The 27954-nt window shown below is 42.3% G+C and overlaps 1 protein-coding gene across 1 annotated transcript in view; it reads left to right on the plus strand.

The window, feature by feature from the left end:
* The window catches only part of LOC111145125 (sortilin related VPS10 domain containing receptor 3), a 584701-nt gene that overhangs the window by 281597 nt on the left and 275150 nt on the right, over positions 1–27954 (plus strand). Inside the window, exon 4 of the mRNA XM_022499799.1 lies at positions 16088–16246. Within this exon, the coding sequence (XP_022355507.1) occupies positions 16088–16246 (159 nt within the window). The remainder of the gene's footprint in view (positions 1–16087; positions 16247–27954) is intronic.

Consider the following 27954-nt stretch of genomic DNA (forward strand, 5'->3'; position numbering starts at 1 on the left):
CAGGCCTCACGAGGTAGAGCAATAGGTCTTCTGAGCTCCTTCTGTAAGATACTAAATTGGACTGTGTGGGGAAATCTTTCTGCCTTGAAAAAGCTTACAGTTTAACTATAATTTAAGCAGCTAGTTGGAAGCTCTACAAAGCACTACAGATTGAAGGAGGAGGAATCCGCAGAGCTTTCTAAGAGGACTTTCAGTATGGCCTTAAATGAGAGATTGGGTTGAGGTGTACAGAGTGCAAGGAAGAACATTCTAGGAAGTAGGATGGCCTCAACAGTGGCTTCAGGGTGGGCCAACAGAACGCCTGAGGAGCAGTGAATTCGGTGATCCTTTTCAAAAGTTGGGCACTCTGGGGACATGGGGTTGGAAAGTTCTGTTGGAACTGGTATGTGAAGCACTGTGGCCTCCAGGCTCAAGAACTAGTTCTCTGTAGTCTGCCACTGAAGATACCAAGCATGGCACAGCACAATGGCTGTCCCGCTGTTCCTTCCTTGTGCTCTGAAGGCTGGACACCTCCTTCTACCACAGTGGCTATCAGTCTTTATGTTTTTGGTGTTTGCTTTACACGCATCTCAGCCACGCAACCTGAGTGACCCCTCTTCTTCCACAAATGGATTATCTGGTTTTGACCCCCCTCTCAGATGAGAACATCTGTTCTCAAATGTCTTGGGGAGCAGGTGGGAAAGAAAGGCCCTGACATTTGCCAAATGCCAATGTATGTCAGGAGGTTTCCGAACATTACTGTTCTCTCATCTTCTCTAAACCCACCACCTTGTTGAGGGTGGGCAAAATTCCGTTTTTTTCCCCCAGAGAAAAACTGAAGTTTTGCCCAATAAATGAGCTAATAAATGGAGATGGGCTATGACTCTTGCTCACTCTTGTGATCCCCATGCCTGTCCTAGAATCTGGCACATGGAGTCTCCTAAGTGAGTGATGAACCGATTGGCATCATAGCTGACTGACTAAATAAAAAACAATAACAAGGTCTATTCGATTCCAAACCTAAAGGGGATGAGATTCTATAAGGTGTTGGTTCCGGGACTCTTTATCTCATAAACACCAAAATAAATACTAAGGAGCTGTGGTGAATGTGGTCAGGGGCTAAGATGACACAGCGTTGGCTGAAGGAAGGAGGGAGGGACTCTGCGGGTTCCTGGATAGAGTTGGCTTAGCTAAGAGTGTGTTCCCATTTATCTCTTCTCCTGCTTCTCTGGACAGACTGCTGGGTGCAGGAAAATCCATTGCCTGATCCTTTTCAAGTACATTGTCAAGGACGTTTTCTGGCCCTTTGCTGTGGGATGAGAGCTTTTTGAAAACCCTAGCTAGAAAGGAGGGAAAAGTGAAGAAAGCTAGGTGAAATATAATTTCCTCTTTAATATGGACTGTCATCTAATCTAATATTATAGAAAATGATTAGATCTTAAAAACCTATAAATTACGTTTGACAACTCTCTGGTGTGCCTCTGCTTTCCCTCTCGGCAATTACACCCAGCAACAGTGGGCTGAGGAGGAGCTGGGCTCCTGAATGCAGTTTGTTTATTGGCTCTTAATGAGAAGCAATTAATCTAAATCACCATAGGGGTGGATCCTTTGCCGAGCTTTGGAATCAGAAGTGGCAGTTGGACCTTTTGACAAATGTGCTGCTCTATCCTGAACTACACCAGAAAGTTGGTGAGGGGATGTGGGGTGTTTGTTTTCTTCCTCTGAGCGCTGAGGAAAGAAAACACACACACACACACACACACACACACACACACACACACACGTCACAGAGGGAAGAAGAAGGCCAGTGTCGGGCACCTCCATGTCTTCCCTGCCATCTCTCCTTCTCTCCTGCCTCTGCCCACCCTCCCTGACTGAGGCATTCTCTCTCCTGCCTGCCTGGGGACCACCTGGCGCAGGATGAGGGGTCATTATGGAGAGGATCTGCCTGGCGAAATTGCTACCTCGCTGTCTCCCCCCCACTCCCACCCCCTTCACCTCAGGAAAGAGGAAGCATCACCAAACAACCAACAGGAACTCTTAAAACCCCTACAGGAAAGGAAGGCACATAGTACTGCCCTGGCCTCTTTTGTTTGGGGAGAAGGGGGCCAGATTTGCAGCTGAAAGGACGAAAACAAAAGGGGGAGAGGATGGTGGAGGAAAACCTTTCCAGTAAAAGCTTCAGTTTGATTGTTTTCTGCCTTTGTTCGTCTGCACTTTGTCATTCCATTGCTGTGTCCTCTTGCTCACTTGTACTGTGCCTCCTGCAAAGGGCAATGCAGCAAGAAGAATTCAACTTGGGAGGTAAAGTTCTGAGTTTGAGCCCAGTTTTCCCACTTGGTAACTAGCTGTGACCTCCAGTAAGTCACGCAGCACCAGCTGGAGTGGTTCCTTGCCTACAGAATGGGATGCGAGGGGCAGGATCCTGGCCTCCCAAAGATGTCCTCACCCCCAGAATCTGAGAATGTGTTAGGTTACAAGGCAAAGGGGGAATTAAAGTCTAGATGGAATTACAGCTGATGAATTAGATCTTAAATTAAATCTTAACAACCTATAAATGGCTGATGCTGAGTCAAGCCAATGTGTCAAAATAAGGAGAGAACTCTGGATTCTCCAGATGGACAATTGTACTCACAGGATTCTTTCCAGTTGGGAGAGAAGGAGAAAGGGATCAGAGGGAAGCCATAGGACAAAGACTGGCCTGGCCGTTGGTGGCTTTGAAGACGGGAGGGGGCCAGGAGCCAAGGAATGTGGGCAGCCAGCTTCTAGAGGCTGGAACAGGCGTGAAAACAGATTCTCCCCCATAGCTTTCAGAAAAGGGCTGAGCCTTGCTGACCCCTTGGTTTCAGCCTAGCAAGACCCATTTGGGGCTTTTGACATCTTAATTGTAAGATACAAAATTGTATTGCTTTAAGTCACTGAGTTTGTGGTCATCTGTCCCCAGCACTAGGAAATGAATTCAGTAGGTAATAGTACCTGGCTTGACTTTCCCAGGGAGGAGAGAGAGAGGATCAAGGAGAGAATATCTGTGGAAGGATTTGGCAAACAATAAAATGGACAATACAACCCAGAGCCTGTGATATTGTTTAGCCTGTCCCAAAGGTGAAGGGATGCAGAGCTGGAGGTAGAAAGTACAGACCAAGTGCTTCAAGGGTCTCCCAACTCCTTTCATGGTCTGGCTCCATTTTGTTTTCTCTTTCTGGTAGCTGAATGTGTCTTTCCTGGGAGAGTGGGATTGGTACCCCCTTTCCCTTTCCTTGGGCCCATTCCCATGCTGGCGAAGGACTGTAAGGTGCCATCAGCTATTATGGACTGACTCTTATGTGGGTCATTGGCTCAAAGGGCTGTTACCTTAAAAAGTTGCCTTGTTCATTGTTGATCACATCTAGCATTTAGCTGTGAGTCCCCTCCTGCCCCTCTGAGTGTGGCAGTGAGTGGGGGGTAGGGGCTTGGGTTCTAAGCTGTGTTCACATGATCAGCAATCCTACGGAGCAAGGTGGGGCTCCCTGAATGCAGTGATCTTGCTACTAGGACCAGTGATGCTCTTGACTGAACAGTTTCTTCCAACCCGACCAGGACATGGGATATTATCTATATCCCATCTAATAGTTGTCTTCCCTCTCCTAACTAAAATAATCTTTCCCAGATATCTGGGGTTAGGTCCCTGAAAATTGCCTAGGTCTGGGGCTTCTCATACGAAGAATAAGATCCATTGTGGGGAAAGGGAGGGGAAAAATGAAACAAGATGGTACCACGGAGGGAGACAAACCATAAGAGATTCTTAATCTCAGGAAACAGACGGGGGTTGCTGGAGGCAAGGGGGTGGGGAGTGGGAGGGATGGGGTGGCTGGGTGTGGACATTGGGGAGGGTATGTGCTATGGTGAGTGCTGTTAATTGTGTAAGACTGATGATTTGCAGACCTGCAACCCTGAAACAAGTAATATATTATATGTTAATAAAAGAAAAAGATCCAAAGGGAAAAATACAATTAGCAGGTGAATTTACAAAAACCCTGTTCCCCCCCTTTTTTTAATATTCACCAAATTAAACAGTAAAGATAGCACACTAAATAAATACTATATCAGTGACAATCTGCAATTCTTAAATTAGTCAGAATGGGTACTGTGCAATTAATTTCCATTTACCATCCTTTGTACCCTGGAATCTTTTCAGGATGTCCTTCCCACGCAGATTTAACGAGATGCTTATGAATTAGGGTTTGTTTTGTGACAGACAGTATGCGTGCTGGTGGGCATTATTTTCTGTGTCTCTTCATATAGACATTTCATTTGTGATTTTAGGATTTGAAGCAGTGAGTGACTTTTCACCCTGGGGTTCCACCCTGTTCCCAGACATGCACAGTAGCAACTTGGATGCTTGAAACAGTAAACACCTTGGATGATCTTGGTGCAACTGATTTGATATCTATCAAAAACTCCCCCAAAGCACCTGGTTATTATCTGTGCCCATGACAACGCTGTACTATATCCCATGTCTGCTCCCCATCTAAGCCGTGTCTCCGCACGCTCCGTCTGAGGGCGGGAGTCTAGGGCTGGGTTTGCTTCTCTAGTATTCCTAATGTGGCCAGAGACAAAACGAGGCAAATCAAAACCCCTTCATTGAAACCAAAACAAAACCTTAAAAGTAATTCAACAGAAGTGACGAAAATTACTCCTAACCCAAATCCTGTAGACTTCAGTTTTATTATTTTTATTTTTTAACTGTGAAACTTCTTTGTCCTTCTTTCCCTGAGGTGGGCTTGCTTTTTAAAAAAAATCGGAAATAAACACGCTGAAAAATTGTATAGCTATTGATGCGTTTAATTTGTCTGTATTTGTCTGTATCTCTATTCCACTGGAGTGGAGAGGGGCTGCTGTCCTGGGTGGTGATACTATAGGTGGGACGGTAGTGGCTGGGCCACCCGCAGTGCTCCCAATAAAGGTTTTGGGGATGACTTTTATTCAGGTGGAGTGAGCTTCTCTGGCTAGGGCACTGGTAAGCCACAAACAAGGCATTGAATAGTTGGTCAGGCAAGCTTGGAGACCCTTGAGTCACCTTCCCCCAGCCATGCATCAGATGTTTATTGAGCGTGGGCTTTTCTGAGTCCAGCAAAGAAAATCAGAGTATGAAATGATTGATGCTTTCTGCCTTTGAGGAACGGAACATCTAGGTGGTCAAGTGAGATGAAGACAAGGGAAACAAAATGTAGCTCATGTTTTTAAATATATAAAAATACTTAGAAATTTTCAGGTTTTTTTTTTTTAAGATTTATTTATTTATTTTAGAGAGAGAAAGAGAGAGAGTGAGCATGATCAGGTGGGACAGAGGGAGAGAGACTCTCAAGCAGACTCCACGCTGAGCCTGGAGAGTGGCCCGGGGCTCAAGCTCCTGACCCTAAGATCACGACCTAAGCCAAAACCAAGTGTTGGGCACTTAAGAAACTGTGCCACCTAGGCACCCCAACATTTTCAGATATTTTAAACATAAAACCATAGTTCAGTGTGATGATAGATTTGTCATCGGAGTTCATGGAACGCAGAGATTGTTTTGTGGGTGTATTCAGGAGGCTTCATGGAAGGGAAGGAATGAAAATGGGCCTTGAAGGAAAGAAGAGGCAGGGAGGATGCTGGGTTTGCCAGGCTCACAAGTGGCATTAGCAAGGATAGGAATGTTAGGGTAAGGCACAGTGATTTGAATAAAACTTTCTGGGGAGTGTTTGATGGATCATGTGTTTGTGTTGTTGTGGTCAAGCCTGAGAACAATATGGGAACCCAGTTGGGAAGGGTCATTGTTGCCAGGCTTGGTTTTCATGACATGGAAGGGGTACTGGAGTTTCTTCTAGAGAGGAAACCTCATGTGCTGAGCTGAACTGGGGGGCGATCCATGCTGCAGTGCTGTGTGGGCTGGATGGTTTAAAGCGTGGAGAGAAGGTGGGCACCAGGGATTCTTGCTCCAGAGAGCAGGTCAGGAATACCAGTCCTGAGTTGGGAGCTACCCTCACTGCCATTTCCATTGATGTCCTCTCACTATCCTGCCTTCCCCCCACACTTTTCCTGTGCTCAGGGCAGTGCTTGCAATGTGCACAGATAGTTAACCAGCTCCCCAGTTTTTTCAAGAGCAGGCAGTGGGTAGCATAATCCTGCTGAGACTCTTTCAAGGGCTATAATGGGAAAGAGTGTGTGTGTATGGAGAGAGAGAGGGAAGAACATTATTATGAAGATAATATCAGCTCATTGCAGAATATTGGGGAAGAATAGGAAGGTGTAAAGAAAATATGAAAATTACTTACGATCTTGCCGCACAGTGGTAACTACCGACATGTAGTGAATTTTCCTTCGAGTTGTTTATGCATAAATATAGGCATGAGATATAAACAACATTTAACAAAATTGAGATTATGCCTTATGTGTTTTCAGCCTGCTTTTATACACACTGCTTAAGCATCCGATTATTTTTCAAGTGTCATAAAACTATTTGAATTCATACTGAATGGCTGCATAATATTCCATTGAATGGGTTTGGCTTACTTTGTTTAATCATTCTCTCAGATATTTGTGTTGTTTCCAGTTTTTGATTATTATAAATAACCCTGAGATGATCGTATAGGTGCATTAGCTTTTTATTGGGTCCCTGATGGTTTCCTTGGACAAATTCCTAGAAGAAAAATGACAGGATCAAAGGAATGAATATTTATGAGTCTGGTTCCATTTTGCCACTTTGCTTTCCAGAACAGTCATGCCAGCTTCTACTCGCATCCACACTGATTGTCTGCATACTTCACTCCACTGCCTTTGCCCTGGTCAGCGGTGTCCTCCAGGTTGCTGGAGTCAGTGGTCAGTTCTTGGTGCTCATCCCACTTAATGGTCAGCCTCATTGCCACAGCTGAATACTCTCTTCCCTGAGAGCCTCTCTTTCCTTGGGTTCAAGGTTTTGAGGACACCATACTCTTTGGGGTTTTCTTTCCTTCTCACACTCCTTTTCTCGTGCCCCCTTATCTCTTTGACCCTTCAGTAGGGCATGAGAGCTCAGTTTTCCATTTGCTGTCTTGATCTGCAGATGCCCATCTTTCAATACTATTCAAACAGAGGTGCCTTGTAAATTCGTATCTGGAGGCCAGCCTACTCTCTGAAAATGAGCCTTCTCTACCCATTGTCTCCTTAACGGCCCCTTTTGGATGTCTGGTAGGTGTCTTAAATCTAGCCTTTCCATAGCCATGTTTCTTCTTTCCGCAAGCCCCCAGCCTGCACTTCTACTGGCTTTCCTGTCTCATAAATGCTAATTTTGTCTTCCCAGCTGTTCAGGCCCAAACCCTATCAGACAACTTGAGTTATTTCCAATTTTTGATTATGATAAGCAACATCGAGATGAACATATAAGTAGAAAACTTAGTAGTGGGTCTCCTTACTTTCTCTTACACCCTCCATCTATAAGCAGATCCATTTGACTTCCCCTTTAAAACATAACCAGAGGGGTGCATAGGTGGCTCAGTCAGTTAAGTGTCTGCCTTTGTCTCAGGTCATGATCCGGGAGACCTGGGATAGAGCCCCACGTCGGGCTCCCTGCTCAACGGGGAGCCTGCTTTCCCTCTTCTTCTGCCCATTCCTTCCCACCTAATGCTTTCTCTCTTGCTCTTCTTTCTCTCTCAAATCAACAAATGAATGAATGAATGAATCAATCAATCAATCAACCTTTCTTTACAAAAGAATAACTGGAGACGGAGACAGAGCACATCTCAGTACCTCAGCGCTCTCCTCTCCCTCTGGATCATTACAACAGCCTCCACCTGGTCTCTGACCCTGTCCTTGCTATGCTCTCCCTCCAGTGATGCTACATGCAGTCAGAGTGTAGCTAGACTGAAAGGATCAAGATACAAGCCATGGCCTGTCAGTGCCTTGCTCAAAGCCTGCCAGTGCTTTCCACATCACGTGGAAAAGCCAGGGCGCTTCTATCACCCACAGATGCCATCTCCAACACTCTGCCCCCATCCCTCTTTCCCTAGCTCACTGGACTCCTGCACCCTTTTCCTAAGGTCTCCTTCTCAGTGAGCCTTTCCTGGCTGGTAAAACTGCAGGCCGTCTTCTGTAGCACTTCCTGTCTCTATTCCTGCTTCATTTTGTTCGGAAGGACTTGCACCATCTGATAAGTGACGTATTATACTTATTTGTTAGCTTATCGTCTCTTTTTCCCCCACTAGCATGTGTGCTCTCTAAGGGCAGGGATTCTCCTTTGGTTTGATTATTGCTCTTATTCCAGTCCTTATAATAGAGCCTGGCATGAAACCTCAGTAAATAATAGTTGAGTAAATAGTGTTTCTGTGTGTGTTTGATTAGTTTAAAATCTTCCTCAACGCATTGTTTTATGTCATTTCATGCCTTATTGTATATTTTTATTTTTGTGGATTTTTCAGAAGGTTTTATTTATTTATTAGAGAGAGAGAGAACCAGTGCGAGCGGGGAGGGCAGAGGGAGAGGAAGAAAGAATTGGAAGCAGACTCTGCCCTGAGCATGAAGCCCAATGTGGAGCTTGATCCCATGACCACGAGATCATGACCTGAGCCGAAAAGAAACCAAGAGTCGGATGCTTAACCTACTGTGCCACCCAGCACCCCTACTTTTGTGTTTTTAAAAAAATTGTGGTAAAAGACTCATAACGTGAAACTGACCATCTTTAACCATTTTTAAGGGTACATTCAGTTAAGTGCCTTCCCATTGTTGTGTGAATCTCCAGACTCCTCTCATTTTATAAAACTAAGAGTCTCTACCCATTAAGCAACTCCTCATTCTTCATTCCCCTAGTCACCCATCATTCCACTTGGTCTCTATGAACTTGACTACTGTAGGTACCACATGTAAGTGGGCTCATAGAGTATTTGTCTATTTGTGACTGGCTTGTTTCACTTAACATAATGTCCTGGTATTTCATACATGTTGTAGTGTGTGTCAGAATCACCTTCATTCGTAAGATCGGATAATAGTTCATTGTGTGTATTTGCCACATTTTGTTTATCCATTTCTCCATCAGTGAATTCTTGGCTATTGTGAATAATGCTTTTATGAACATAGGTGTACAAACATCTCTTTGAGACCCTGCTTTCAGTTCTTTGGGGTATATATATCCAGAAGTGAAAATGCTGGTTTGCTTGAAATTCCATTTTATTTTATTTTATTTTTTTATTTTTATTTATTTGACAGACAGAGATCACAAGTAGGCAGAGAGGCAGGCAGAGAGAGAGAGAAGGGGAAGCAGGCTCCCCGCTGAGCAGAGAGCCCGATGCTCATGACCTGAGCTGAAGGCAGAGGCTTTAACCCACTGAACCACCCAGGCGCCCGTGAAATTCCATTTTTAATGTTTTGAGGAACCAGCATACTATTTTCCATGGTAGCTGTACCACGTTACATTACCACCAAAAATGCATAAGGTTTCAATTTCTCCACATCTTCACCAACACTTGCTGTTTTCAGGTTTTAGTTTTTATCTTTTTTGATCATGGCCATCCCAGTGGACATGAGGTGTGCTGTCTCATTTGTGGTTTTTACCTGCATTCCCCTAATGATTACCGATGATGAATATGTTTTCATGTACTTTTTGGCCAGTTTTTATATGTTTTTGGGGGAAAATGTCTATTCAAGTTTTTTGTCCATTTTTTTTTTTTTTTATCCAGTTTGTTTCATGTTATTGAGCTGTTGTTTCTGTGCTTTTTCCGCCCGACAGGCCGCAGTGATTGTTGCTTTTTTGGTGATGCTTATGTTAAATTCTGAAGGACAAGGAGAAACATGCTGAATGCAATGGGTTAGGGTAGAAAGACAGGGAGTCTAATCGTGGCACAGTGAGCGGGATGTATAAATGGTCTTAGCTGAAAGAGACGTGTAGAAGCGTAAATATGCATTGATGCGTATCTGTAAAATTTGACTGTAGTTTACATATTTTTCTCAAAAGAGGATTTATATATATATGTATATTTGTGTGTGTGTATATGTGTGTGTATAATATATATATTATGATAAGGTTTCTCAACAACAGTTCTATTGACATTTTGTGCTGGGTAATTTTTCATTGTGAGGTGCTGTTCTATATATTGTAATGTGTTTAACAACATCTCTGGGCTTCATCATGAAATTTCAGTAACACCCTTGCCTGTTCCAGTTGTGGTGTTTAAAAATGTCTCTATACATTGCTAAATGTGCCCCTGGGGGCAGCAAGGCCTCCACTCCTGTCCCAGTTGAGAACCACTGATACAAGAGATGTTAGATAGATGGGTGGGTGGATGGATAGATAGATGTACAGATGGATGAGGGTGGTGGCGAATGCTGGTATATTGTTATATCATGATTAAAAGCCTTATCTATAACAGGCTCTATTTATGTGTAAGTCAATACTCAACAACCTATCAATTATGTCAGTTGGTTTGGGGGTCAGCTTAAAGAGCATCTTCTTACATTCTTTTGTGAGCTTGTATTGATATATTATTGTTTCTTATTGAGCCCTAACTGTGCTAAGCATCTCCCATTAAGACTCAATTATACAGTAAATTATAGTATTTCTCCCTTTCTATTCAGAGTTCTTGCATTCTGCGACCATTTTCAAAGCATTGAACTACAGTTTATTCCTTTGCATTTCTGAGCTCTCTGGCAGAGTGAGAGACTGAGAAACCTTTAGCTTTCCCCCATTTTATAGATGACAGAGCAGAGAGGATACAATCGACTAAAATAACATATTCCTCAATGGTTTTGGAAGACATGCCAAGCAACAAGAAAGGGTACATTGTAGAAAGGTTTGTGAGAAGGATTTTGAACTCTTCAAAATTAATTTTGACTGGTTTAGATACAAATAAACTTAACAGGCTTTTAAAAGCATAAGCTGGCTAAGCACAGCCCCTGCCTGATTCCTGAATTCCATGTATGACCTTTGCAATTTGCAAAACCCCATGAAAATTAGGGCCGCTGTTGTTCAACTTTCCAAGGAATTTCCTGCAAAAAAAATTTACATGGTTTAAAAAAAAAATCCAAATGTTGGTAAACTCTAAAGCTTGTCCATTTCTAATCTGAGATACAGACAATTCACATACACTAAACAGCCAGATCCATAGAGACTGGTCGTATGAGGTTCTCACCCCTACCCTAGTTCAGTGATGCATTTAATTCCTTCAAGGGTTGGAATCTTCCTTTGAAGAGAGGGGAGTGGTCATTCAAAGTCACAAATACATTTAGCAAATTCACAATTACCTACTGATAGGTGTTCATGGTGGCAGTGTTTGATATATGCAAATAGAGTGCATTTTTCTTAATATATTCCCAGCAATGTAAAATGCTTGTGAAATGTAGTTTTTTTTCTCTTTTACCCTTTCATGGTTTTTCTAATTGTGTTAAAAAAAAAGCACACACACACACACACACACCAAAAAACAGCTCCTAGGAGATCTGCTCTCTCATCCAACTCTTCAAATGGTACAATACAGTATCATGAACTCAGAGCATGATTGTTGTACAGCAGCTCTCTAGAACTTTATCATCTTGCGCTTCTGCAACTCTGTTCACTGAACACCAACTCCCCTTTCCTCCACCACCGATCCCTTTCATTTTTATCCACAAAGCTCAGGAATGATGGGAGCCAAGAGGGAGGCATATAATCCCCAAATTGTTTCAATTTGTCTCCAGCCTGCTTGGCATCGCTTCTGACTTCAGCTGTGCTCTTACCCAGGGTGATTTAAAGATAAAGGTTAATGTTTATTTAGCAGTTATGCTTCTCTGCTAAGCTCTTTGAATCCCTATCTCATTTAATCCTCTCAACAGCATTGTGAGTTAGATACAGTTATTATCTTCTTCTATTTTAATAGATGAGGTAAGAGACTTGGAAAAACTGGGTGATATCCTTACCTTCACACACAAAGTAGTAAACTGAGGATTGGACCTCAAGCCCGGTGCCCCCAGAGCCTATAGCATTAGTAACTCTCCTAAACCCAATGTGAAATACCCTTTCCCCCTCCCAGTACACACATATACTCCCATCTTAATGTCAGGAAAAGCTGGATAAAGAATCAAAGCGAAAAGAAAGCAAAAGCAAAACAAAACAAAATCTCCAATGGAAACGCTTCCCTATTCACATGGTCCAAATCGCACAAATGCAGAACTCACGGACATCTAAAGGCATCGCTGTCGGTTTTATACTATATACATGGAACTAAAAATTAAGGGGCAAAGGTTGCACATTTCTTTGTTTCAGTAAAAACAAACTATCATAACTTCATAAGCATCACCTGCCTAGTTCATAAATTCAGTCCACAAACACATTTAATTTGGGTATAATTAAAAAAAATCTAATTCTACATGTTTAAAGGAAAGGTGTGCACCTTTCATGTTGGCAAATTCCTCACCACTCCTTGTCTTGCCTTTTTCTCTTCATTCACTTATTTTACCTGCTTTGCCCTCTTAAGCATTTGCATTTGAAATCTCTGCTTAATAGTAAAAATTGGGGTGGATATGGGATGGTTTTATTTACATATGTCCTGTATTAATATATAATACCTGTATTTTACCTTAAGAACAACTTCTGACGAGGTATTTGCTCTCATATTTATCTTAATATTATGCCCCCCCCCCTTTTTTTTGCACTAACATTTTATTTCCTCTTTGGATTCCTACTTATTTAATTCTTCTTAGTCTCTAGGCCAGGGGTGGCTATGAATGAGAGGAGGAAAGGGGCTTTCTTGAAGCTGTCTTTTTTTTTTGTTTTGTGTGTATGTGTGTGTGTGTGTGTGTGTGTGTGTGTGTGTGTATTTCTTAGAGATGCTTAAAAAAAGGATGAAGCCATGCTTCTCTGACTCCTACTTGCCCCTTGGTAAAGACAGTAAAATGCTGTGGTTTCAAGGTCAAGGAGGTGTTAGGGTTAGGGGCAGGTGGTGGCATTTGGGCCATTCAGAGGAGGTAGTAGGCGAGTTGCTTTCCTCCCTTGGGCCTCAGTTTCCTTGTCTATAAAACACAACTGACGATAGTTCACCTGATCTGTGTTGAGGGTTTGATAAACTAGCTGGTGACCTGCCCAGCATGGATCAAAATCCAGAACATACGGGTTTCTGTTTCCCTTCATTTCATTCTTCTCAGAAACTGGCATTGAATACAGACACCGCCAGTGATATCAAAGTATATAAAAGGATTTCTGATGAGAATGTCAGAGAAAGGTTGCAATAAAAATGTGCTCTTGCCAACAGAAGCTCTCTAAACCCACCACGCAGTGTCAATATGCCTTATGTATGAATTCATTAATGTCTGCGTGAGTGCTACTATACGTGGCATCCGTGTATGTGGGAGCGTGTATTTTGTGTGGCACACATAGACGCGGCATTTGTGTGTGGATAAATGTGCCTATGCAGGGGTGTGTGTGTATGTGTGTGTGCGTGCACCTGGAAGGAAACCGCTGGAAGAGACTACATTGCACTAGATACTTGATGGTACCCCTTATTCAGTATATAGTCACTCACGGTATATAAAACGAAGTCCGTTTATGATGTTGGTCTTATCTTCTAATTAAAATCATAGGCATGAGGCTTCTTTATACCTGCATAAAATAAGCAGTTTAATTTCTCTGCACCAGGGGAAAAACATTTTCATTGCCTGTTATGTAGCTCATGAGCACGTGGTGGGAAGCAAGTCAGGGTGGTGATGAAAGCTTCATTCCTCCTCGGTGTGTGTGTCCTCTCCGACTTGGGGAGGAGCACAGATGCATCCCCTGAGGTGTTCTTGAGGGTAGTGGGGGTGCTTTTATCTGCTGTCCCTACCCCTTCACAGTCTCAAGGGGGGGTTGAAGCTATTCTGTCTATGAAAAACCCATCCTTGAACATTTGCCCCCAATTATTCACATATGAATGAAAAAAATAATACTGCATCCATTCCTTAAAAATTTGCTGATAACTAATAATAATTTATTTCAACAAAGCCAAAGCAAATATTTGAGAAAAAGAAAGTAAGCTTGTTTTGGAAGCTATAAAGGAGTAAAAGAGGAAAAGGACTACGAATCCTCGCAGTGAAAGGGATTGAATCTGTTTTAAAGCTTACTTTATAATAGTAATATATACTATGGGTAACATTTAAAAAATGCTGCTATTTAATAATTTTATTTTATAAGGTATGGGAATGGTTTTTGGCTTTATTTTGTACTTTGGGGCCTGTGGTTCCCCCATGTGTAGAAGTAACCCTAATGACTGGTGACAGTATATCCAAAGGCAGGAAAAACTCTAAGAGGAAATAAACTCATTTGCTCATTCAGTCGGTCAGCAAACATGAGGTACTCGAAGAAGCTGGGTCTCACTGGATAATAAAGGTCAAAAGGGCAGTGATGCTGAGGAAGCCAGGACAAAAGTAGGGGGTAGAGTTTGTTAGGCTGTTTTAGGGATTTTAGAATATAGGAAGATCAATGATAAGCCATCTAGTGCTTTTATGTAGGGGATGTTGGAATAAGATTTGTTTTATAGGATAGCTGTTCTGGCCACAGTGTGACAAAGTGGATTGAGGGGCAGAAAGGGACAGCACTGAGATTGACTAGGGATGTTTTACAGTAATCCAGTGTAGAGATTATCATGGTTTGGACTATGGAAGTTACAATGGCAGGAAGAGAATAGATCTGATTTTAGAGCTAATTAATAGGTAAAATACATGGGGTTCAAAGACTAAGTAATTTTCAGAGGTGAGTGGGAAAGTAGAGTCAAGGATGAATCTCAGGTTTTTGGTTTTATGTTGAATCATTTGTAGAAACATGAGCTGAACCAGGCAGGACGTGGTGGGAGAGGGATAGGAGTGGGATCAGGTGCATTTTGGGGCATGGTGAATTTGAAGTGTTTGTGGACTTCCAAATAGATGAATCTGCCAGGAAGCTGGGTCTGAGACGTAGAGGAGACCTGAGATCCAGATTGAGTTTTTGAGTCATCCCCAGAAAGATGGTAATTAAAAAATAAAGAAAAGCTTGGAAGAAGTTGCTGAGGAACAGTGCGTTGGATAAAAGAAAAGAGGGTCTAAACTGACGGGTTAGCAGTATTATAAGGAGATCTGAGAAGGATCAAAACAAATCTAAAGGAAGACAAGATGAGGATGATGCTATGGAAGCCCCTGGAAGAAAACGCTGCAAGAAGGATGGAATTGCCATTGGTATTAAAGACTGTCAGGATTTCAACTGTGGGAAAGGTCTGAGTGTCTAAGTTCTGTCGGATGAAATACTGGTAAGTCAGTCGTGTGTTTAGTGAGAGCGATATCATTGAGGTACTATAAGTAGAAGCCAATCTGCACTGATGTGAGGGAGCTTCTAGGTAAATACTGAAAGGTCAATGATAATTATAGCGATCACTTGTAAGACTCTGTTATGCCAAGTGCTCAAAGCCATTTTCAGATATCAAGATACTCAATTGTTGCTGTGGAAACTGAGGCCTCTAGAGTTAAGTAGGTTTCCAAGGTGACTCATGATGAACTGAGAAGCGTTGAATTTGAATCTCCTTCCTTGGATGCCAAAGCCTTTGTGCTACAACATTCTGTCCATTTGGCTTGGGAATGATGCACTTTTTGGAGCAGCAGTCTTTGCCCCAGGGGCCGTTGGGGATATGGGCTTTGGGAGGTATGTAGAACAAAGAGATCATTGAAACCCCTTAGTCACTTAAATCACTCAAACAATTCATTTGGAAAGAACAAAACAAACAGTGGGATAAGATGGGTATCCTTTTCAAGACTAAAGGGCAGTAAGAACAATAGTGTGATAAGAATGCCTTGGAGAACTGAGGGAGCGAGGGAAGGGGCTGTGTGATGGTCTCAAGGTCAGGGGACAGAGGACCCTAAGAATATGCTCCCAGTACTTAAAAGATGGACATCAACAATGAAAGTACCTATAAGATGGACATCACAACATGAAGCCTCATTTGTATGCAGACCTAACATGCATAATATTCCAGCTCCATTCAGCAACGAAGGACTAAATCAGGGAAAAAATGCCAATATTTCATATAGAGACCCACATGCCCCTTTCTGTGCTGTGATATACAAGTACAGATGACTTTATATTTATGCTTCAATTTCTTGTATTTATTCTCTCATGCTAACTCCATCTGTATTTTCTCCCCTCTCCTTTCTTTAGATCATGCTTCTTAGTGATCCTGAAATGGAGAGCAGCATATTAATCAGCTCAGATGAGGGGGCCACCTACCAGAAATACCGGCTCACTTTCTACATCCAGAGTCTCCTCTTCCATCCCAAGCAGGAGGACTGGGTGCTGGCCTACAGTCTGGATCAGAAGGTGAGCACACACTGTTTTTATTCACATCTTGTCACCCAGGTGCCACCTGGTGAAAAGCTCTTGTTTACCTAGTCCTAATTTTGGAGGGTATTCAGTTACGTTTCATCATTCCCGCCGGGCACCTTTGGTCCACGGCAATGAACTTTCCTTCCTGCTGTTTAGTATCAAAATATGCAGGCAGGTATATGTCACTTATTGGCGGTGCTGTTTATCATTTCATAGGCTTAAGATGGTTTCCTCTATAATTTTAGTCATTTCACCTGAATGACCCTGTGAAGCAAGTAGGAAATGTGTATTCATAGCGATTTTATAGTGATTGTAGTAAATGCAGGTGTAGAAGGGCTAAGGTGTCTGTTCAAGCCTGCCCAGCCAGTAGTTGGAAGAGCCAGAGCTGGAATGAATGTTGTCAGATTCCAAGTCTAGGGAGTATTCCCGTATACCGCATTGAGTAAAATTTGAATATACCATTGTTCGTAGTTTAGCAAAGGAAGGAATCTCAAACATGTCCATTTTGTTGTTTTCTACCAGTACCTTTAAGATATAATGATCCAACAAGTCCTCCTCTTTGAGCTCAAGATCCATTTATCCAGCTGTGTACTTGACCTTGCCTCTTGTATGTCTCCGAAGGCTCTTAATTCAAGGTTTTCCAAAAACAGACTTCTGCCCTCCCTTCAACAGAGCCTATTCTCTTCCAGTGTTCCCTGGTATCCATGGTTGTATCCATTTGTATCCATTTGGTTGCAAAAGTCCAAGACGGAGGAGGAATTCCTAACACTTCTTTGTTCTTAACCTAGTATCTGTAACCTATCATTTTGTCTCCATCTCTTAATTCCGTGGACTTCTGTTTCCACCACTACTCAAACATCGGTCATATCTGTCATTTGAGTAATCACCAGAGTCTCTTCCAGTGTGTTGGTTCTATAACCCGAACGATCTATTTCCCAAATATAGATCTTTAGATCTCCGCATTTTTTCCTTGCTCACAGAAAAAAGACCACAGTCCTCTATAGAATCTGCTAGGGCCTCGTTATCTGGTCCCTCCTCTGATTTGACTACTTTTACCACTTTCCCTTGAATGGCCTTCTTTTAGTTCTCCCCAGTTGCCTCCCTGGCTCCATTTCCTGGGCCTGGAATCTTCTTCCCTGAAGGCACCTTCGTTGCTGTCAGATCTCAGATCTAATATCACTTCCTCAGGATGTCTTCCCTATAGTCCCTGACAAAGTTCAGTGCTGGATGGTGTAGTGCCATCCACTTCCCCTTCAGAGGGTGTGTCATGCATGGGATTTGACGTTGACTTACGTGATCTTCAAATTATCTGTGCTTCTCCCCAGACTACAAGCTCCAGGAGGGCAGGACCAGGTCTGGTTTTGCTCTGATGTAGCACCGGTACTAGCACAGTGCCTGGTACTGGATAGGTGCTCAGTAAGTATTTGTGTGGTGAACGCATTAGTGGAGGAGTGCAAAAGTGCTGTGGTCATGAGCCCGGTCAACTTGTACTTAAGAAAAGGGACTTTAGATTATCCTTCTTTGTATTTCCTTAGTAGAGAACCTTAGTACAAACTATTATGTAATCATGTTCAGAAATCAATCAGGGAAAGAAAATAGATAATTCTAAGCACTGCCTTGTGTAGGGATATCCACAGATTAACCTTAATTGAAATAGCTTTGCTGCTTCTCTCTTAAATCCTGAGACAGTGGCTCTTCAGTATGTATTTGAATATGTGATTGCAAGTGTGTATGTGTGTGTGTGTGTGTGTGTGTGTGTGAGAGAGAGAGAGAGAGAGATATGTCAGCACCTTTAAACAATAATTTCACCATAACCTTTATATCTCTCATTAATGGAGCCTCATGGTGGGTGCCGGGTGCTTAATGCAATCCCCTGAGGACAGCCACATGACATTTGCAAAGCACAAGCCATTGCAAATACATTTCTTTCATGGCATCAAGTGGATAGTGTATGAAAGACTTAGCCAAATGTCAGGTAGTCTGTGAGTTTGGATGTTTTTGTATTGCTATGAATTTTGAAGCTATACTGAAAAAAATAAATTTGGGGGCTATTGTTAAAGGCTGGATGGTAATTTATGGAGATGACACTCAGAAGTTCTAAAATATGTTTTTATTATTACAGAGACAAGCTAGATTAGACATCTCATGCCAAGAGGTTGATAAACCAAGTGCAGGGGTGTATCTAGAAGGAATATCCCTTTCCCCCATCTCCATAGCACTGAGAACATCTGGGGCATTGCTCATGAAGTAGTCTTGTGGGTATAACACTTTCAAAATACTTTCAGGCTTGGTGGCAGCTTTTTTACATAGTAAAAATATTTGGAAACGTGGCAGTGGGTGTTGATGGATTTTCCTAATCACACTGCACATTTCTGGATGTATTATTCCTTAGGTACACTTTCTTGTTGACATCTTTTGCATAAAGTGGCTGAATGTTCTTCAGGCCCATAAAGTTTCTAGCTGGTGCCCTGCCATTCTTTTAAATAAATGGTGTGAGGAGGCAGATGATGCCCCTGGCAACATTTGCAGAGTTGGCATAAAACACCTAGCCTCCATCGTCCAGGGTTTAGAAGAGTTTTTCTTTATTTTGGAATAATTTATTGGTTTAGAGTCAAGGAGAGGGATGTTATGCAGCAGTGGACGGAGAGTTGAGATTGATAAACCAATGTCTTATTTGAGACTGGAACCTTCTCTGATGTGCATGCATTGAGGCAGCTGGTTTCTTCTAGAGAAAATGAAAAGTGTTAGTAGGAAGGTAACGGCAGCATCAAAGGGAGATGTTTGTGGTGAGGAGTGAATCAGTGTTTCCATTATTGTGCCTTTGATGAAATGCACTAGCAATTTCTTTAGAATCGGTAAGGCTATCTCGTTATGTTGTATGTATTACAAAAGACCTAATTGAATGCTATTTTAAAGGGACAATATCCACTTGCTTTACCTTCCAGATTGCTACCTCAAAGCTGCAGGAGACTTGCCAGGAGATCTCACTGGGTAAAGGCACTGCTGGAGAATTAAGGAAGTGCCTTCTGCATAGAAAAAAATTGTAGCTAGAAATGGAGACATGCATATAACATTGTGTTAGTTGAGAAGCTGGATGGCAGGTTGTGAGTCAACTAGGAAACATGGCTACCTTGTACTGGTCAAGGTCAGGTTCGGGGAGATCACCCAAGCCTCCCAACCCCCAAAGCTGCAAAGGGGTGGGGAGGTAGAGACAAATGCACCTTGCACATGACCCTTTGGAGGGCCATGGCTCTTCACTTTTGATGTGTCATAATATAACAAAGTTATTCTTTTTTTTTAACGTCTTATTTATTTATTTGACACACACAGAGAGAGAGAGAAAGAGCGAGAGAGCACAAGCAGGGTGAGTGGCAGGCAGAGGGAAAGGCAGAAACAGGCTCCACGCTGAGCAGGGAGCCCTATGCAGGGCTAGATCCCAGGACCCTGGGATCATGACCTGAGGTGAAAGCAGATGCTTAACCAACCGAGCCACCCAGGCGCCCCTAGCAAAGTTATTCTGTTTCCTGTTCAACTTGACCTGGGCTTTTGACCAAGTCCTTCATTCTAGCTATCATAGGAGCTTCCCAATTCCTGCTAATTCCTGTGCCAGCTCCTCTTCCATCCTACAGATTTTCTTGGCACTTTGCATTTTGGTATAAAGGAGCTCAATACTTACTAAAGACGAGAAATTCTTTCTTGGCTATATGAATCTTTGAAAATGCTTTATGAGAATCTTTGCAAAACAACCGGCAAAAGTAATAGGTTATGGTTGATCAAATTGGAATAATAAAAGAAAAGCTACTCCTCTCCTCTCCTCTCTGAATCAAAGCCCTAGACCGTCTTTGGGGGGCTGTGTATTTACAGTTATTTGAGAGGCAGGATTCTCTTTTGTTTCCATCAGGCTATGGCCTCACTGATGACTGAAACTACACTCTGATGTTTTGGATTAGCTGGAGGACTCAATAATATTATTCCAACTGAGATTTTTTTAAAAAGACTTTAAGATTGGTTTTGAGGATGTTACAGTCCTCTAAATGGATAGGTGTTGTTCTCATTGCTGTAGAAAGCTGGATTTTTAAACATTCTTCATTTTGACAAGAGACTTGGTGTAGTTTTCTGTTTTTCTCCTCCTCTTCTTTTTTCTTTTTTTTTTTAAAAGTGGGTACATGCTCATGTATTCATGGATACATCCATCCTGGCACAGGGAGGGGCCTTCCACAGGAGACAGTGTTGAAAACAGCTATTTTTCTGCAGGAGAGGTGGAGTTACAAAACTCTCTATTATCATTTATCTTCTTGGCCAAATGAAACTTTAACAGATACAACTGGCTTTGGACATCAGAGATGAGGAACTCCATGGGATTTCACACTGTTGTTTTTCAGAGACTTCTGGGCTAGACTGGTCTAGGATTAACAATATTTTCAATGTAAAAGCCACTTCCTGAAACACTAACACATGTAAAGAAGGGTTGCTCTTGTAGAAGTTGGGCGGAGTGGGCTACTATGTGTGTTTTTCTGTCCGTTCATTTTGCTTTGTTTTTGATCACCTGCTACCAGTAAGTTCAATAGTAGTTGACAGACTGACAAGCAGGTTAAGGAGCTGATGCAGTTTGGGGCATGGTCACTGGCCAAACAGAGTCCACAGCTGAGGAGGTGATGGTGGTTCCATGCAGGCTTTGCTGGCTGGACCCCATCTGGGGTCCTACATGAACAGGGCACTGGCGAATTAGAGTATCTGGAGTGTGTAGGGCCTGAAAATTCCAAAGGAAGTTTAAACCCGTACTTCGGGAATGCTGGATACCAATGATGCTGTTCCTTTCATTTGTATTCTCTGGTAAACCCTCAGATTAGAAATGTAATTGTATTCAGAGCTCCAGGATTAGCAGGTGATGACAACGTTCCTCAGGAACCATTGGCAGAGACACGCTTTATATCTCCTCACCTGGTGGGGATAAAGCTGCTGGGGATTAACTAGGGATGACTGTGGTTTTGAAGCGTATCCTCCATAGAATGAGAGTACTACTGAAGGGCACCTTCTGTTTAAAAACAAACATTGCAGTTTCATTAGGTCTCTTCCATGCCTATAAAACCATTTGTGTATCATTGAAGAGAAAGAAAATCCAGAGCCCCACTCACCTATGGCAAGCTGACCATGCTCTTGAAGAGATCTTATGGGTACAGTGGGGGTGTGCTGTCTCCATCACCATAGAAACACCAGTTTCCATGAGGCCACTTTCATGGAGGTAAGAACAGACACAGTAGGCCAAGAATAGCCCTATTTCTTATTAAGGAGGTGAGGCAACCTCTGGATTATTCAGATATGACCATTAATCTGTCTGAGCTGGGTTCTGAATTTCAAAACTAGTGGAATGTACAATAGTAACTTGCATTCAGTGAGGGTTATGCAGTAAAAATCTCTCCCCGTGGCAACTTGGCTCATGAGAACATTAGCTCAAAGGAACAACCTTCAACACAGTTATGGATCTGGTGGCTTTTGTCTTCCCAAACCTGCTTCTCTGTATCATGTCCCGGAGTTTCAGCACTCTACCTCGACCTTCTAGGTGTCCATTTTGGTAAGCTGACACATTTCTGTCAGAGAAAAGAATATTTGCTAGAATAATTAATGGATGATACAGCATATATATGTATTAGCTGGGGTATTCATGACCTTTTCTCAACACCTTTGCCAAAGCAATTAGGCTCTCATGGTAGAAGTTCCACCAAGATGGTATTTTGGGGAAGGAGGTGATTGTAGCTTATAGGTGGGAAGGACGTGGAGCAGCTTCACAGCCCTCTCTGCCTTCATACACCCATTTCCTGTATGGAGTGACCGTGTCTTTACACATGTCCTGATCCTTTGTGTCCACACTGCTCCCTCTTGTCCATAGTTCTGAGCCTATGTTTCCAGTTTTTCTGTTGGACTCAGGACTTCTGCTTATCCCTTACTGGACAAGCCTCTCTAGACTTAGGAACCTGTCTACCTGACCCGACTGTACCTTCTGTACTGCCTCCATAGTCTGCCTCCATTTTGGCCACTCACCTTGGTATGACAGCTCCTGATCATTTAAGTCAGTGTCAGTCTCCAGACCTTTGAAGGCAAGGTATAACATATATATAGGAAAGTACACATTTCATGGGCTTGATGAATTTTCATAAACTAAATTCTCCTATCCTATGTAACTAGCAACCTGATTAAAGGAGCATATGACTGGCTTCCTAGAATCCTCTCATGCACTGTGCAGTCATTATCCTCCATTCTCGGGGGGCCTCTATCAGTCAGGGTCATTTTTTAAAGATTTATTTATTTACTTGAGTGAGAGAATGAGCAGGGGGAGGAGCAGAGGAAGAGGGAGAGAGAGAATCCTCAAGCATACTCCCCTCTGAATACAAAGCATGACCTCAGCTGAAATTAAGAGTCATATGTGTAACCGACTGAGCCCCCCGGGTACCCCTGTGGATGTCTCCTGATACACCTTGTGGAGATGTCTTCCAGGAAGGCAGAGTCACTTGCATGACCATCAAAACTATGTCAGAATATGGGTTTTGCCTCAACTTTGCCAAAATGATATTCTCCTTATGGCACAGAAAGGAACACGTTTTTGAAAATGAAACCTGTGAAATTAATATCAAAGGGGCATTTTTTGAAAGTTTCCTTATGAATGCTCTGGATGAATTGGGCTTACTCAACATCATTGGATTATTGTCTTTGGTTCAATCTAATTCTCTAAAGTTAATATATTTGAAATTCTCCTTCTCTGTCAATTTCCCTCACCTGCCATCTCCTAATCTTTCTTCTAAGGAATTCATCTTTGTCTTTTCCTTCACCAGTTTAGCCAGAAATCAGCTGCATGACATTACAAATGATGCTGACTGGGGCAAAATACACACAGGGGCCTGGCTGGCTGAGCCGGTTAAGTGTCCAACTCTTGATTTTGGTTCAGGTCATGATCTCAGAGTTGTGGCATCGAGCCCTTCATCAGGCTCCTCATTCAGCTGGGAGTCTGCTGGAGATGCTCTCTCCTTCTCCCTCTGACCGTCCCCCCACCTGGCACATGCTCGTGTTCTCTCTCTCTCTCAAATAAATAAATAAATCTTTAAAAAAAAAGGAGATATACATTTCATAACTTTGATCCAGTGATCCATTAACTCCAGTTCTGAGACTGTACCACGAAAATCATACCAAATACCACAAAGTTTTAGGTAAGATGATGTTTATCACAGTCATTCATAGTGGGAAAAAAATGCTTTGACTCTTACTGAATGCCTAACAATAAGACACTTTAAATCACGGTCCATACATGCCAGAATGCTATGCAGCCATCAAAATGGTGGTTATGATGACCATGTAGCAACATGAATACACATTAGCTCCTATTTGATACATATATATCTCAGATTACATGGATAATATATATACATACATATATATTCATTCTTGAGATATGTTAAGTACTACTATTTATTTTTTTTTTTAAGATTATTTATTTATTTATTTGACAGACAGAGATCACAAGTAGGCAGAGAGGCAGGCAGAGAGAGAGAGAGGAGGAAGCGGGCTCCCTGCTGAGCAGAGAGCCCGATGTGGGGCTCTATCCCAGGACCCCGAGATCATGACCTGAGCCGAAGGCAGAGGCTTAACCCACTGAGCCACCCAGGCGCCCCTAAGTAGTACTATTTAAATACAGATGTGCAAAAAGTAAAGTAAGAGAAAGGGAAGAAGAAAGGAAGGAAGCAAAGAAGGAGGGAAGAAAAACTTTAAAAGGAATGGAATTTGGATTATTCCCAAGTATTTCCTGCGTTCTCTTCAGATGATGGAATTATGTTTATTTTTTTCCCATACCATTTGTTTTCTAAATTTTCTATTATTTCATTAGATTAATTTTATAATGGAAAAAACTCTGAAAAATAATGTACTTTAAATAGCTTATGTTCAGTCCTAGTTGTAGGATAGTGCTCTTAAAAAACATTTTAGGAGGGCACCTGGGTGGCTCTAAGCCTCTGCCCTAGGCTCGGGTCATGATCTCAAGGTCCTGGGATCGAGCCCCGCATCGGGAAAAAAATCTTAAACAAACAAACAAAACATTTTAGGTGTAAATAAGATCACTTTAGGTAAAACTGTCTCAAATCATTATTTAAATACTTTTTTAAGAGGCAGTGTGGAGCAGAGGGAAGTTTCCCTGAACTCAGAATACACTGAGTCTAAGATTTCTCTTTTCTTCAGCTTCGCTTTTCACTCTGGACCCTTTTTAACTGTGAAGCTCTAGGAATTATGTTTTCTCTCCTCACAAAAAGTGCACTCTTGTTGGATAGAACCTCCATCTGTGTTATTTACAACTCAGCGATAGATACAGGTTTTATTATTTAGAAGCATCCACTATAGATAGATGTTAAGGAAGTGATTCATTCTGGTAGTTTTTCAGATGAATTTTGCGACTATACCCCAAAATTGAATTAATATTTGGTTATTTGATTTGACAGCTGTAATGGAAACAAATACTCTGGAGGCAAGGGGTGGAGTCATACACGGTGAATTAGGTCTGTGTTGAGTAACTCTGACACGCCCGTGTTACGTTATTCGGTGCTGGACACGTAGGTGCTTCTCACAAAGGGAGGCCTGTGTCTTTAAATAACTCCTCTGCATGGGGCAGTGACAAGTGCTTTTATGTACATTATTAAATTGAATTCTTGTAGAAGTCTGCAGGGTGGATAGTATTATTTCCAAGTTACAGGTGAGCGTATGACTCTTGAGAGCAACGTTAACTTGCCCAAGGTCACATAGCCAGTGAGGGGCCTGGCCTGCTCTCTATCCTAGGCTTTGCTGAGATCCCCCACTATGACTCACCACCACACCTCATCCTCCCTAGTGGGTAGACAGATTCACCACCATATCCGGGCAGAAACACGTATGGGCCACTTCACACTGAATCCCAGCCCCAGAAAGCGCTGTAATAACGAGACAACAAAATCAGCTATGCCAAGACTCGACCTTCGGAGGAATCTGGTGGTTCTTCCGTCACATCCCTCAGCTGATGGCACTTAGCAGGATGAGACCTTGAGGCCGGAAGCCATCAAACTGCTTACTGATGTTAGGCCGTAGGACTAATTAATTCTGCCTTCAGCAGAAAAAATAAACAAGGCAGTTGTGTTTCTTTTTCAGGTTTTGTCCATTTTTACTCTCTTTGCCCATCAATTTATTCCAACACGTGGGTTAATATGTAGATTAAACCAAAGAGTTTGCCATTTAAATAGGTAATACTATGATTTGAAGTTTTTTAAGTAAGTTTATGGAGACAACATCTTTAATATGGTAATGAAGATAGAAGTTGAAATCATTTAACTTCATTTACAAATCATGAATATGTATTATGCTTTAAATGAAAAGAAGGGCTAAAACAGATATAGTGTTTGTTCAATTTACTAAAGAGAAGACAATTTGTCAAGATTTTTTTCCCCAAAATTCAAGCAATATGCAAATGTAGGAAAATCAGACCCCCATGTTAATTCCATGGCATGATGAATATTTTTATAATCCTAATTAGTACCAGTCATTTAGTCTAGCAATTTCCCCCAATCTAGCCAATTTGAAATTAAAATAGATGCCTTGATTACAAAACTCATTAGCACAGAAGCACCCTTCTCACTAACCAGTTCATTTAAAATGCACAAACTGAATGAAGTGTGGAACACTTGTGTTGTCAATTGGCATAAGTGAAGTGAGTCTTAATTGGAAGCATTGTGAAGTATTTGTGTTGCTGCATGTTTCATTGCAGTATAATATATCATTCATTAAATGTAACAAAAGCAACTTTTAAATGGTTTAATTAAGCAGAGTTGGTGCACTTGGTAATTTTTATAAAATCGAATGTCACAATTGTTTGCATTTGAAGTCCTGATGGGTATTAATGTCAGGAAGACGAAGTGTGACTCTGCATTCATCACTCTGATTATGTGAAGAATGGCAGGTTTAATGTGAGAGGAGAAAATTAAATTCTAGAACATTGACTTCTTACTTAAAAGTACCCACATGCGTATTGTTGTCATGCACGTGGCTGTGGAAACTCCCAAAAGTGCCTGATTTCTGGCTGGGGTTGGAGAAGGAGGGCTGAGGATTAAGAGTGAAATGGAAGGCGCAAATAACAGTTGGAGATTTTTCTTTTTGTCGTTTCTTTTTTAATTTTCTTTTTTAATCAAGGGAGGAAGTAGTAGGTGGAGAGAAACTCTACCCAATATATTTTCATCTACTCAAAAGAGCAATAGAGATGTGTGGCAGTGCAGATTGACGTTCTGTCTAAGCCAAATGTGGTGGGAGGGGGAAAGGTGGGGGAAACTGGCTCCAGACCAGGGAAATGCTGGAAATGGGGACTCCACAGAAGTCTTGAGCTGGAGCCAGATAACAAGGAGTTTGAGGCTGCTTTTTGCGTAGAAGTTTACGGAATGAGTTGCCATAATGGCGGTCCTGGATGCATCAGGTATAAGACAAGCACAGATGCCACTGCTCTGTTGATATTTACTCTCCGTGTATTCCCGATGTCAGCTGTTACCTCATGTTTATGGACTATTTCAACCCCACATCAATGGGGATGCAAAACTCAGCCATGTCATTGGTCTAATCTAATTTTAACAGACACTGTTGATGTCCTGCCCACATGCATTTGGTATTTCCACTGACATCTGACTGCTAGGATTTGGATTCTTTGCTGGAAGCCTGTCTCCAGACCCTCTAGAGGCTACTGCACTCCTCTGTACGTTACGCAGCAGATGGGCCGGGGAACCAACATGTGGGAGTGGGCCTCAGCCAGGGACCAATAGAATTTGGTGTATAGATCCTCTTGTTCCCTCACTTCTCCTGCGGGACAACTCTGAGCAAGTGTTCTACACTTTTTTTTTTCCAGAATTTCCCACTGCACATAAGCCTTGGTTGCCCAGAGTTAGCTGGCTTTATAATATACCATGTATTGACGGACTTCCATTGCTTGGGTAATTTCTCTACTCCCATATTGTCTCCCAAATTAATGACTTAATACTTGGGTCATTGACTGCCCCCGGGGGGAACTAGAACCAACTATGCCAAGTTTTGTGATTAGGTGATGGTAGCTGAAGAATTCTGGAGTCAAGGATTGTAGCCCATAGGTTTCCACTTAGGAAATTCCCTTCAACATTTCTGCATCCCTAATCTCTCTTCTGTCATGCCATCCTCTGGTGAGGAAAACCAGAAGCTGAATGATGCCCCCTCCCCCAGTGAGCTCCACTTCTCAATCCCCAGAACGTTTCCCGACAGGGCAGGAGGACTGGGCAGATGTGATTAAGTTAAAGACCTTGAGATGGAGAGAGAATCCTGGATTACCAGGTGAGCCCATTGTAATTGCAAGCTTTCTTATAAGAGGAGGTCAGAAAAGGAAGAGTCAGAGAAATGTGACAGTGGAAACGAAGTTGGACTGATGTTCTTTTTAAAAATGATGCTGTGATGGGACGCCTGGGTGGCTCGGCCAGTTAAGCAGCTGCCTTCTGCTCAGGTCATGATCCCAGGATCCTGGGATCGATTCCCTCATTGGGCTCCTTGCTCAGTGGGGAACCTGCTTCTCCCTCTGCCTACAGCATCACCCGCTTATGTGCATTCTCTCTCTCTTTCTCTCTCTGACAAATAAATAAACGAAATCTTTAAAAAAAAAAAAATCGTGCTGTGAGGGCAGGGAATGCAGATGG

The sequence above is a fragment of the Enhydra lutris genome, unplaced genomic scaffold, assembly GCF_002288905.1.
Source record: "Enhydra lutris kenyoni isolate GAN:26980312 unplaced genomic scaffold, ASM228890v2 scaffoldscaffold12, whole genome shotgun sequence".
NCBI classification, from domain to species: domain Eukaryota; kingdom Metazoa; phylum Chordata; class Mammalia; order Carnivora; family Mustelidae; genus Enhydra; species Enhydra lutris.